Here is a 12,734-nt window from a genome sequence, read left to right as displayed (position 1 = left end):
AAAAGGACTGGACTGCTGCTGAGTGGTCCAAAGTTATGTTCTCTGATGAAAGTAAATTTTGCATTTCCTTTGGAAATCAAGGTCCCAGAGTCTGGAGGAAGAGAGGAGAGGCACAGAATCCACGTTGCTTGAAGTCCAGTGTCAAGTTTCCACAGTCAGTGATGGTTTGGGGTGCCATGACATCTGCTGGTGTTGGTCCACTGTGTTTTCTGAGGTCCAAGGTCAAAGCAGCCGTCTACCAGGAAGTTTTAGAGCACTTCATGCTTCCTGCTGCTGACCAATTTTATTGAGATGCAGATTTCATTTTCCAACAGGACTTGGCACCTGCACACAGTGCCAAAGCTACCAGTACCTGGTTTAAGGACCATGGTATCCCTGTTCTGAATTGGCCAGCAAACTCGCCTGACCTTAACCCTATAGAAAATCTATGGGGTATTGTAAAGAGGAAGATGCGATACGCCAGACCCAAAAATGCAGAAGAGCTGAAGGCCACTATCAGAGTAACCTGGGCTCTCATAACACCTGAGCAGTGCCACAGACTGATCGACTCCATGTAATTCAGGCAAAAGGAGCCCCAACTAAGTATTGAGTTCTGTACATGCTCATACTTTTCATGTTCATACTTTTCAGTTGGCCAACATTTCAAAAAATCCTTTTTTTGTATTGGTCTTAAGTAATATTCTAATTTTCGAAGACACTGAATTTAGGATTTTCAGTAGTTGTCAGTTTTAAATCACAATTAAATGAAATAAACATTTGAAATATATCAGTCTGTGTGTAATGAATGAATATAATATCCAAGTTTCACTTTTCAATGGAATTACTGAAATAAATCAACTTTTTATGATATTCTAATTATATGACCAGCACCTGTACTTTCTCCATGCAGTTCTCACAGTGACATTTAAGAACTTGACAAAACAGTTTCACCTCAAGTTCCATAAGTTCTTGAGCTTTTGATCATATCACATGGTCTTGGAGGTGGGAGTCTCAATTTTTTAAACCAACAAGTGCTTTAAAGTGAAAGATGGAGATCAACAATTCCACGACAACTGGGTGAAAGCTCCAGAGCAGACACTAACTGGTCCTTGAGGTGAGACTGTTTTTCCAACTGCTGTCTCCAAGGTCAAGAACGAGCTTTGATCCTCAAATTAAAAAGGTCTTGCTTGGTGAACAAACTCAAAATTAAACCAAATTTTACCTCAAGAGAGATGAGGCGTATTGATGAATTCAGCAGCTGTATTTATCAAGACATAAAATACAGTCATTTATTTTTAAAACCATTATGCATTTCTTAAATTAGTAATTGTCTACAAAAAAAAAAAAAAAAAAAACAACACACGAGGAAATAGAAACATACTGTAAGTTTTATTTAGGTCATGACGATGAATTAGAAAATCAACTGGTGCATGTGAACATAAATTACATTATTTCTCTCGTCCCTTCTGGTGAACCAAGGTCACCCTGACTGTGGTAAATACACGGTGTGTGTCACCGCTGACAGTGAGCAGTGACGTACAAGACGTTGGCCTAAGGCACACCTTCACAACCATCAAATACTGTATGATGCCACTAAATGTGGAGGAAACGTGTGGGCCAGTTGAGTCATCATGCATGATAACTGACAGCAACACAAAGCAAGCCACAAATCAGTGTGTACAGCTCTGTGAAGCCATTTTGTAAAAATGACTAAGACACTGATGAGTCCACACACATTTTCACTGTCATCATGTGTCCACAAGTGTTATATAGTTCCTTTTTCTCTTTCATTACAAACATTTACAAAGACAACTGTGACAGCCTTAGTATTAATGAGCAATTAAGTACATCAGGGCTAGAAATGCTGAAGCTTGTATAAAGTTGGTGTTCCTACGTTTGTGGCTGGATTCTTATACGAACGAGCCCGGAATACAATAAGGTGCAAATCATTTCTCTATGTATTTTAAGGGACTGTACAGTTTGACAGATAAATCACAAATTCTTGAAATGCAAGCAATGACATTTGTGATCTCTAAGATTTAGAAATAGTGCTTTTCCTGTGCCAATCTGAGGTAGACAAAACAAAACCAATGCAACACAAAAAGAGACAGGTGTTCTTGAGTGCTTGCAACTGAGATGGACGTGGTTTTTTTTTTTTACTGAGCGTACAAGCATAAAGAGTTAATCTGGTAAGCCAAAGTCTGAAGCAAGCTGCTTGTTGCAGAATGCCAGAACAGCCTGCGTTATCGCCTGGTTTACAGTGTTTTCGCCTGTTCCAGTCTTCAGACAATTGCACAAAAGATCTTACCACTATCAACAATTATAAATTATACAAAGCAGGAATTTACTTTGACAGTGTGCTCAGCTGCAGGCTGGTTGGACAGAGAAGCAACAGCAACCGCTGCACCTGAAAGCAGCACCGACATCCAGACAACGTGCCAGAGAGATACTGAGGTTCTGAGCAGAACAACAATCGTACAGTGCATCTGAGCACACAAACACAGCAGGCCTAAACACTAAAACACACACTCTGTTACAGCAACATCACACACAGTTATTGCTTCAAAGCAGAGCGTGCGCGCATACACACAAACACACTCAAACTCGCACACACAGCTCCAGCAGTAGTCAGTGCTGCTCAGTGGAAACAAGCAGCAGGAAAAAAAACATCAACACGCAGGCACCTTCAATGACTGCATAACCAGTCTGCCGAAAGCACCAAAATTTGCAGAAATTAACCCTCAACAGAGAAATGTGGCACAGCAAAAACAAGTGACGGTACATAAAAGCCGCTCAGGTCGTCATACATGCTGTGTTCAAGATAAAAATGTAGGATCCTGTGATTTAAAACTCAAAAGCTCAATTCAAATAGAGACACCTACTTAGAAAAATACTGAACTATGAAACAAACTCAGGGGTTTCATCTCGGCTGTATTCCTGCTGCAGACATTCTTTGGTCATGAAATAGGCTGAATACATTACATAAATTTCAACAAAGACGCAAACAGGCTGCCGTACAAAGGAAACGTGAAGTAACTGATTTGACGGTTGATCTCAAGTCCTGTACAGAAAATCGCTGGTGCATAAATCGACTGATGAACTGTTTTCTTTAGGGCATTTTTTTCTTGCCGTTTGATCCTAAAATCTGAAACATCTTTGCTGTGAACAAAAAGTTAACAAAACAGTATTTACAAAAACATAATTCATATACTTAAATGTAATATCTCCACTTTAGATTTTCATGAAATCATGTCAACAAACATCAACATCAGCTGATAAAGTAACAAGCATTGATCACCTTGTTTTGGGTGTAGACAGCACGTTTAAGCACAGATAATGATTTCTTTCGGTTCCAAAAAACTATTTCAACACACCTCTCTCTGTATGCACATGTCAAATCTGCATTACACACACTGAATAAAAATAATCCCAAAAATATCCAAAAATAATTTTAGAGTTTAATTTTCTTGCTATAAAAATCTGAATTTAAATGTCTTAATTAGTGATTAGACTGGTGTAGTAGAAAATATGTTTCATCGAGCATTTACCTTTTTTTTTTTTCGGGGGGGGGGCAGTTACCTGCATTTACCTTTGTAGGGCAGCAGTGATTTTCAACTTCCCCAGTCACTCTTGCAATACAACAAAGCAACCACTTTGCATTTTGCCAATGATGCCAAACAACGATGGAGAATGTGAATATCAACTTAAAAGAGATGGATGGTGTTTAGTTCTCACTGTCTCTGCTCTCTGGCAGTCCACAGGAGCAGCAAAAGGCACAAAAACACACACAGACAATCCCAACCAATCCCATCACATGGCTCTGGTGTCTCTTCAGTAATTTCTCTCCACACCAGAGCCAGAAGTCACATGCAGGTGGGAGGTCTTTGCAGTGGGCCTGTCCTCTATAGTGCACATTAAAAATATGACAAAGACATGCCTTCTTCTGCCTGCTGGAGGAGTAGGAAGGGGGGTGGGGGGGTGGGGGGGTGTAAAGGGATGGGGGGGGAATCAGCCTTGGAGCTCCTCGAAGCACGTCTCACAGACCCGTACTGGCTTTTTAGAGGACGGCGTGAGAGCGTTCCTCCCTGAACACTCGGCGCAGAAAATGTTTCCGCAGTGTCTGCAGTGGTGCTGGATATTCACAGGGGAGGAGAGAGGTGGTGCATGTTACAAGGCAGACAGTGAAATGTGTGTCCTTTTGCCTACTAGCCCCAACCCTTAAGAAAACTTCATTCTTACCCTCCTGACGGTGACGGAAAAGCCTTTCCCACAGCCCATGCAGTTCTGCACTTCGTGATCCTCAGCCCACTTCCTGGTCAGAGACTGTGACTGCTTGATCTAAAAACAACAGCAGGACTTACATTCAGAGCGTCTGCAATAAAGAATCTTAAAGCAAACTTGACAATTGCTGTACATGACTGCCGAACATATCTGTAGTCTTGTTATTTTACTTCGCTTAACTCGAGTGTTTTCCGACTGACCTGGAGCGACTGGTTCTCTCTGCCGAGCTCCTGCATGGCTGCCGTCGTGTCGTCCAGCTTCCTCCTCAGCTCAACCACCTTGGCCTGCAGTTTCTCGATCTCGCCTTCGCCCTTTACACACCTGTAACACAGCCACAGGACACTGATGAGTTTGGGTGCACATGTCAACTAGTGGAGACTTTTGTGCTAAGTTAATCCATGTTTTCACGAGTTACTCATCGATGGTGGTATTAAAAGATGAGATAAGGGAGTGCAAAAAATAAAAATAATAAAATGAAGACATCAGTACTCTGAGGACTTGTGCACCACATGTACAGCTAAGTGCACAGTGGTGGTCTACGCACACTTGGAAATGAGGAGCTTTGCCCTGTCACAGTACACACTACAACAACGAGCTGTACTCAGTGCAGCGCGCCACTGTCTGAGTGTCACCTGGTATTGTGATCTGTATACTGATATGTTATTGTACTTGTTATCCTCACTGAGACCGGATCTAAGTCCTTCAGAGCAATTCCTGCATGTTATTGATTTGAGGTGGTCCGCCCAAGACTCCCTTAAAAACCAGTTACGTTGTTTTGTGAGTTAGTGAGTTAAGGGAAACTTTATAAACTTTGTGAAATTCTGTCTACTGCAAATTCTTATTTATTTGTCCACTCTTGTAAACGTAATGCATAAAGTTATTCCTTTCTATATATGAAAAATACTGTGTTGGTTTGTCCTGGTGTGTTGCAGTAGGCTACCGGCGTGTAAGCTACTCTGTGACTAGATCAATGATATGCCTTGTTCACAGCAGATCAGCTGCTGCACAGCCTTTTCAGCCTTCTCGCTTGCTATGTTTTATGTTTCGCTAAAAACAAATATCTGTTGTGGACTAGAGACACCTACCTAAGATCCAAACACAATGCGGCCCCGACTATCTCCTGATGTGGTCAGGCAGATCCGATCACGATGCATTTACAACTTGCATTAACATGCGATTTTTTTATCCGGATTTACAGATAGCATTTTAATACCAGGTGTAAATGTGGTGTACTGTTAACAGTGCAGAACAATGGCTTTCCCTACATTTGGAAGATGGCACAGCAGATATTATTTGAAGCAAATAGAAATTGGACATACTGTATATAGACGAACCTGCTGACTCACGTTCAGTGTCTGTTCCTTCGTGTAGTCAGCCCTCCATGTTCTGTTACTCCTGTCCAAACTGATGCCTTCTTGCTTAGTGACTCTAAATTTTCCTTTTTCCTCTGTGAGTGTGGTGCGGTGGAACATGTACCATCCTATAATAGGCCTAATATATAATGAATTGGTAGTTTTCTACATTATAATTTTAATTATCATTTGCTATGCCCAAGGAAATTAGGTTCTTTAAAATTGAGACTGTAAATGAGTAAATTTAAAGTTGTAGGAGAGATGTGGGCAAAACTAACCCTGCAGCAATGCTCAGCAGCTCAGAGTGACAGTCTAATAAAGAATATTTTAATTAATGTTTAAAACTAAATTAATTTCACACTGCCTAATTGTTTTTTTTTCCTTCTTGAAACTGAAGAGTGCACATTTTGAAGGGATGTGTTACATTGGAAGAAAAATAATAAAATCCTGGTGACCTCTGATGCACTGGATGCAAATTGTTTTAATAATCTGTATGTGCCCTCTGGAAATCATCTGTGCATTCCTAACTCATGAAAATGCAAAAACCTTTTAAGACTTTTAAGTATTTTTATGAAACAAAGAATCGTTGCATGCCGGGGGCCATGTTGTTAAAACAATATCAGACGCACCTTTCCAAAAGAGCCCGTCTCTCGTCCTGGTTGTTTTGGACGGTGGCCTCCAGCACAGCGATCTCTCCTCTCAGCTCATCTGTTTGCTTCTCCAGTTCACCGACTCTGCGTTGGCTGCCCTGCCACTCCCTCTTCAGCGTGGCCACGTTTTCATTCAGAGCAGTCACCTGCACACCCATCTTAGCCTCGGCCTCCTCTCTACGCTTCACTTGCTCTTCTCTGGCTCGCTTCTCTGCCAACTTTGGAAGGAAGCATCGATCACGTCACGAAAGGGATCAGGAGGGGGAGAATGACATTTCACATGCTAATAAAATTAAAATGATTTGGCAGGTGTAGCCTACCAACTGATCCTGGACATTCTTGGTTTGGGCGAATAGCTGCTCCTCCCTCTGGTTCCTGCTGTCCCTGGTGGCCTGGTGCTCTTTCTGCTCCTGCTCCATGGCACTCTGTGCTGCCTCCACCTGACCCTGCAGCTCCAGCTTCTGCTGGATCAACAGCTGTTTGGCTTCCCGCAACTCACCCAGCTCCTGAAAAGAAACAATGGGGTTAAACTTTAAAATGCTTGAGCTTAGGGAAGTTAGTGATGGCTTTGAAGAACTGAAAAAAGTATTGACTCAAGCACGCAAAGTTATAATTTTGAAGAATGTGGCCCTAGTGACCTGCAGTTTTCCTAAGTGAAGATGTTTACATAAGACACAAGCATGGGAAGCAGGTCAAGTAAGCCAATATGGCACATAAAATGATAATTACTGGGCTCCTACATTTGTACAACAAACAATTTAAGTATATTCCAGCCTCTCTCTCCCCCTTTAAATCAAAAGAACGACATTGTTAGTTGTTGCTTCGAATGAAAAGTGACTAACCTTCTCGCTCTTCTCCGTTAATGCTTTTAATTCTGAAGTCACTCTGGTGTTACTCTTTTCAAGGACACTCTTGGCTTTGTTCAGCTCCTCCACTTTGCTCCTCTCCTTCTCCACCTCCTCTTTTACTTGACCCTGGGTGATGAAGTGCAATTTACAATATATGAACTTAATCACATCAAGCCATGGAAGTTTTCGTGTCTGTTTGTGTAAATCCATTTGTCTGACCTGTTGTTTCTGCAGTTCCATCAGGGTTTGTTCTTGCTGTTGGAGCTTCTGGTCCCGTTTTGCCAGCTCTTGCTCCAACAAGCCCCGGCCCTTCTGCAGTTCCTGGATCTGAGCCTCTAAACCTGTCTGATGGGTTCGGTTAGCAGCCAACTCTTCCTTAGCCACGTTCAGCTTCTCCTCTGACGCCTGCAGTGAGAGAAAGGTCAAAAGTCACTCACAGGGGAGGGTCGAGAGAGAAATCGATAAAAGCAGCAGGGAACTGCTCAGATGAGCACACGTCCATTTTGTTAGCAAACATTTCATTCAACCACCCCTCCCTGTCAGCGATCCATCTCTGAAAATTTGTTCAACATGATGCAGCATCACATAACATCCCTTAAATGAAGCCAGTCCTACTCCTCCAGCCCTTCTTTCATAAACCTACCTTCAGGTCTTGACGGAGGGCAGAGACCTCAGACTCCTTGCCGTAGAAGTCGGACTGAAGCTTAGTGAAGCGTTGCTGGCTTTGCTCCGAGGCCTTCTGCAGCTCTGTTGTCCGACTCCTCTCAGAGGCCAGCTCCTGACCGAGTCCCGACACCTGGGCCTTCAGCTTGGTCTCCTCTTCTGCCTGGAGATAAGAGTCAAATACACACGTAAACATACACATAAGATTGTACTTACACAAATTACTTCACAACAACCCTGTGGAAAATACAGATAAGATCTCACTGTAAATATAGCTGTGTGGTTAAGTGCAATGACAATGTCAGTATTTGTATTTAAAAAATGCTACTTGCCTTCTTGACATTAACTTCTTGTAACTCTGCCACTTGGCCCTTCAGTTTCTTCACCTCCTCCTCAAAGGAGCCCTGGGCCGTCTTAAGTTGTGCCCGCAGCTTCTCCAACTGATTCTCTTTTTCCTTCAGTGCCTCCTGAGCCTTTGAGTGCTGCTGCTCCACAGTGGTGAGCTGCATTTTCAACTTTTTCTCTGTCTGACATTTGTAGACACACAACAGGTCTTTAGGTGTTACTTTCAAAACAATAATGCCTGATCTTTCTCCATTTTCCAAGAAGCTTACCTCTCTCATCTGCTCCAACTGCTCTTTAGATTCTTTCATTGCCTTGGTGATGGCCTCATTATTCTTCAGAAGCTCCTGTCTGGCCTTTTCATTGGACTTTTCCTGAGGATTAAGACAGATTAATGTTGTCAGTGTCCCAGTGTTCTAACTAGTCGGCTATTTGTTACTCTTTGTTTAAAGACAAATTTCCCTAAGTCAAAAAATAATGTCGGTGTGGTCTAAACTGGTTTTGTTTTTGACTGCAGCTTACTCAACCTACCTTCTCCTCCATGGCTGACTTGTGATTCTTCCTCTCTGTGTCCAGTTGAGTCTGACTCTCTTTCAGTGCCTTACTAGCGTTTGCTAGGCTCCCCTGCATAGAGGCAAGCTCCTTTCTTTGAGCCTCTTTATCCTGTTGGGCCTTGTCTAAGTCTACTGCCAGACTCTGAGCTTTCTTGTCCAGCTCTGCATGCTTAGTCTTTCCCTCCAGGGTCACCTTGTCCAGGTTCACCTTCAGAGCGACTTTCTCCTGCTCACTGCGCTCCATCTGCTGCTGAATGTCACTCAAAGCAGCTGCTTTATTCTTCAATTCCTCCTGTAGTGTTGTAGCCCTTAACAGTGTGAAATACATTTGTGTTATATTAGGGGTTGTTCATTAAAATACAGCAGAACAAATATTGTGTCATCATTAAAATACATTTAGAGAGGGTTAGAGGTTACACACAGAAACTCCCCTATTTACTGGGAGAAATGGCCAAATGTCAAATAATTGCTGCAAAATATGTCCTCATGCCACAAACTGAGGACAACCAGTGGAAACTCAGACTGACAAATTATTATTTTGATTGTTTGATATTTTAGTAATTAATATAATTATAAATGTAAATTTTTTTTAAATTAATTATTTTTTTGTCTATTAATACACACACACACACACACACACACATTTACAGTTTTATCTATTTTATTTTCATTATTAATATATTATTATAATAACAGACACGTTACCATCCAGCCATCGTCAACCGCTTATCCTGCGTACAGGGTCGCGGATTCAGCCAATCCCAGCTGACATTGGGTGAAAGGCGGGGTACACCCTGGACAGGTCGCCAGTCCATTGCAGGGACACACATAGACAGACAACACCTCACACTCACACCTAAATTTAGAGACGCCAATTAACCTAGCCTGCATGTCTTTGGACGGTGGGAGAAAGCCGGAGCACCCGGAGAGAACCCACGCGGACACAGGGAGAACGTGCAAACTCCGCACAGAAACCGGGGGTTTGAACCCACGACCTTCTTGCTGTGAGGCGACAGTGCGGACCACTGCACCACCGTTTCATTTATTTAGTTTTATTTTATTTTTTGATATATTTTTAAAATATGTAACATAACTTATTTAATGAAATGTATGAAATTAATTGTTCTTATGTAATTTATATGTAGCTTTGGCAATATTGTGGTTATACATTCATGCCAATAAAGCTGATTTGTATTTGAATTTGTTAATTACAGCTGGATTTGTTGCTTGGAAATCTTCATCATATTTTAATGAAGCTAATGCGCTAGTATAGTTTATCTCACCCTGCTTTCTCTGTTTCCAGCGAGCGCTGCAGCTCCTTGGCTTTCCGTTTAACCTCTGACCCCTCCTTCTGCAGCATCTGCACTTCTTGGTGCAATTGGTCCCTGGTGGCCTGCATCTCCCCAACCTGTGACTCCAATTTCTGTCAGATTCAAACACCAGATTAATTTATAAAAAAACAAGATATATGTAAACTGAGGGCACTTGAGACAGGAAAAATTTACCCCTCTTACAGTCGAGTATCAGGTACCTAAAATAAAGACTCAATGCAAACCTTATTAAGCCCCTCCAGCTGCTCTATACGCTGTTCTGATGCCATTAGTGAGTCATTGCATTTCTTCAGACTGGTTTCCAGCTGTGTGCAATGCTCCTGTCTCTCCTTGAGCTTTTGAGAATGCTCCTCCACCTTCTTCTGAACTTTATTCAACTCCTATACAAGACGGTGGGAGAGGGTACAGAATAAGAGGAGAAAAGGTAAGTAGAGTGAAGGGAGAATGGAAGAAAACAACATCTATAAGCCAGGGAGTGACATATTTTCAAAGGAAAGAAATAAGGCACATTAAAAAGGCACTAACCTGCTGCTTGTCCTGCAATGCATGCTGAGCGGTCTCCAGGCTGTTCTCCAGGTTAGCCTTCTGTGCAGCCTTGGCTGCCTCTGCAGAGAGCAACATCTCTGTCTTTGCCTTGAGCTGAAGAGAAACACACCCACAGAAACTGTTATTGTAATTTGAAAAAAATTCCGTAGGATAACATAAAATTTTAAAATCTGTGAATACAAACTGGAGAACTGCATCAACAACCCCATTATATGTTATTAAATATATATATAAACACAGTGACTTACCTGAGCGTCCAGTTGTGCTACTTTCTCCTTGCTGTCAGCGAGCTGGGCGGTGAGCTCAGTGACTGAGGTCTCCAGGGTGTGGGCTCGGTCCTGGGCTGAGCGCAGCAATGTCTTCTGCTCCTGGACCTGCTCATGTAGGTTATCCTGGGCTTGCTTGTTGCTTTCCGATTGGTTCTTCAGCTTGTCTGTCAACTGTGTGACCTTTAAGACGCACATATACAAAAAAAAGGTTGAGTTCAAAAGTTCCCTGTATTTATTGTTAAATAAAACTGGCTCTTCTATATTATGATTTTTAATCTACACTGCAAGTTTTAGTTAGACAATACATTTCTTCAGTGTATGTGTGTGTGTGTGTGTGTGTGTGTGTGTGTGTGTGTGTGTGCGTGTGTGTGTGTGTGCGCATGGTAGAAATTGGTAGACACGCACGGAGAGAGTGGGTATTTGTCAGGACAAGAGGGGTATCATTTCCTCACCAGAGGGAAGGCTGGGTGTGAGAAAAACACTGTTCCACAGCACAAATCACTTTCAGTGCGACCCTCTCCCTGTCAGAACTAGGGGGAAATAAGAGTAACCTTAAACGACTTCAGTCTCACTTTGGAACAGCCCAGTGCCCCTCTGCTGCCTGTACTGAGACAAGACACACTGTGTTAAAAAACTAATAATTGGCTGACAGTGGTGAGGAACCCTGCCTGCTAAGCTACACATTCTGCCTCTTGAAAACCAAGGAACACAACAGACACTCAAGCTGCCTCAAATCCCACTACATGAGAAGGGCTAAATCAGCTTCATCTTATAATTAATTTCTTTAAACTATTATTTCCATGTAAACATTAACATTTTACATGAAGATTGTGTTATTTTAACCAGATTTTTCATACACCTTTACTATGGTGTCACTGTTCCTTGCTCTAACCAGTTAATTAATTAAGCTGAACATTATTAAGACTGATATATTACATAGAAGTTACTTCTGTGTCAACATTCTGTAGATGTCTTTGCTACAGTATGTTGACACAGTAAGGTGACTGAGGACAATTGTAATATGGTCTCATAAATGTGTATGGATTTGTAAATGTGTAAATCAATATATCTATAGGCAGAGAGATGGATGCCCCCATTGATGATGCATTATCCTAATTACTGTGCATCATAAGGACATAAAAATACCTATACAACTCACAAACTAACAATGTGTGAATACCATAAAAAGGAATCCACTTTACTACTGTGTTTTGTCAAACATTTTAGAATCTTTTGGTATTTTCCTCCTCTACAAAATAAAAAACATACATATACTGAAATGAGAAGTGCCGAACTTTGGCAGCTAACCCCTTTTTCCCTTTTTCTCTATTGTCAGTGACAGGACAAGGCTTGGTTTGTCAAATGTTTAAAAACCGCATGTTGGATGGTTTCATTGGCAACTAGAGGGATTGTAAGGGTTTTAGTCTCAGCGTTGTGAACTGTGAGGGGAAGCAAACTGTGCTGCTGCCAGTGAAGAAACTCCAGAGCATAATGGATGACAGCCACCCCTGGCAAAAGAACACAAGTAAGCTTAGAGAGACAATGGGGAGATCACCGCGAGCTTCGATGGCAGATTCAAACAGTCGTTGGTGGCCATAAAATGTCACGATTCAGAGCATGGGTATCCTAAGTGAGGCCCAGGGACCACCTCAGGGTCCATGAGGAGGAGTACCAGATTCCTTTAATTTAAAGTTATCCAACTGAAATTAAACAGCATTTTTTGTCTGCTACAGCATGCATGTGTTCTGTAAATTTTCATGTGTCATCCTTTGAGAAAAAATCAGAAAACCAAAGGGGATACAGTTATCTTTTATGGGCTTCATGATGACGCCACCTAGTTTTGCGTTCATTTGATTTAATACTGTTAGGGATCCGTCTACATACATGGAGACACACTAAGCCAGACAGCAGCCTGCTAC

The 12,734-nt window shown here is 41.9% G+C and overlaps 1 protein-coding gene across 1 annotated transcript in view; it reads right to left on the bottom strand.

Annotated features, from left to right (window-relative positions):
• Positions 1-1,349: 1,349 nt before the first annotated feature.
• The window catches only part of eea1 (early endosome antigen 1), a 25,340-nt gene continuing 13,955 nt past the window's right edge, over positions 1,350-12,734 (bottom strand). The window contains exons 16-29 of the mRNA XM_046036967.1: positions 10,526-10,639; positions 10,225-10,380; positions 9,953-10,092; positions 8,647-8,977; positions 8,388-8,489; positions 8,106-8,300; positions 7,754-7,936; positions 7,330-7,515; positions 7,105-7,236; positions 6,583-6,768; positions 6,242-6,480; positions 4,461-4,581; positions 4,219-4,317; positions 1,350-4,110 (exon numbers count right to left, since the gene is read on the bottom strand). Of these exons, the coding sequence (XP_045892923.1) occupies positions 3,988-4,110; positions 4,219-4,317; positions 4,461-4,581; positions 6,242-6,480; positions 6,583-6,768; positions 7,105-7,236; positions 7,330-7,515; positions 7,754-7,936; positions 8,106-8,300; positions 8,388-8,489; positions 8,647-8,977; positions 9,953-10,092; positions 10,225-10,380; positions 10,526-10,639 (2,307 nt within the window). The 3' untranslated portion in view covers positions 1,350-3,987. The remainder of the gene's footprint in view (positions 4,111-4,218; positions 4,318-4,460; positions 4,582-6,241; positions 6,481-6,582; positions 6,769-7,104; positions 7,237-7,329; positions 7,516-7,753; positions 7,937-8,105; positions 8,301-8,387; positions 8,490-8,646; positions 8,978-9,952; positions 10,093-10,224; positions 10,381-10,525; positions 10,640-12,734) is intronic.

This window comes from Micropterus dolomieu, linkage group LG22 (assembly GCF_021292245.1).
Source record: "Micropterus dolomieu isolate WLL.071019.BEF.003 ecotype Adirondacks linkage group LG22, ASM2129224v1, whole genome shotgun sequence".
NCBI lineage: Eukaryota > Metazoa > Chordata > Actinopteri > Centrarchiformes > Centrarchidae > Micropterus > Micropterus dolomieu.
Note: the sequence above shows the minus strand (reverse complement) of the source record. Positions and strands in the feature narration are given on the sequence as shown.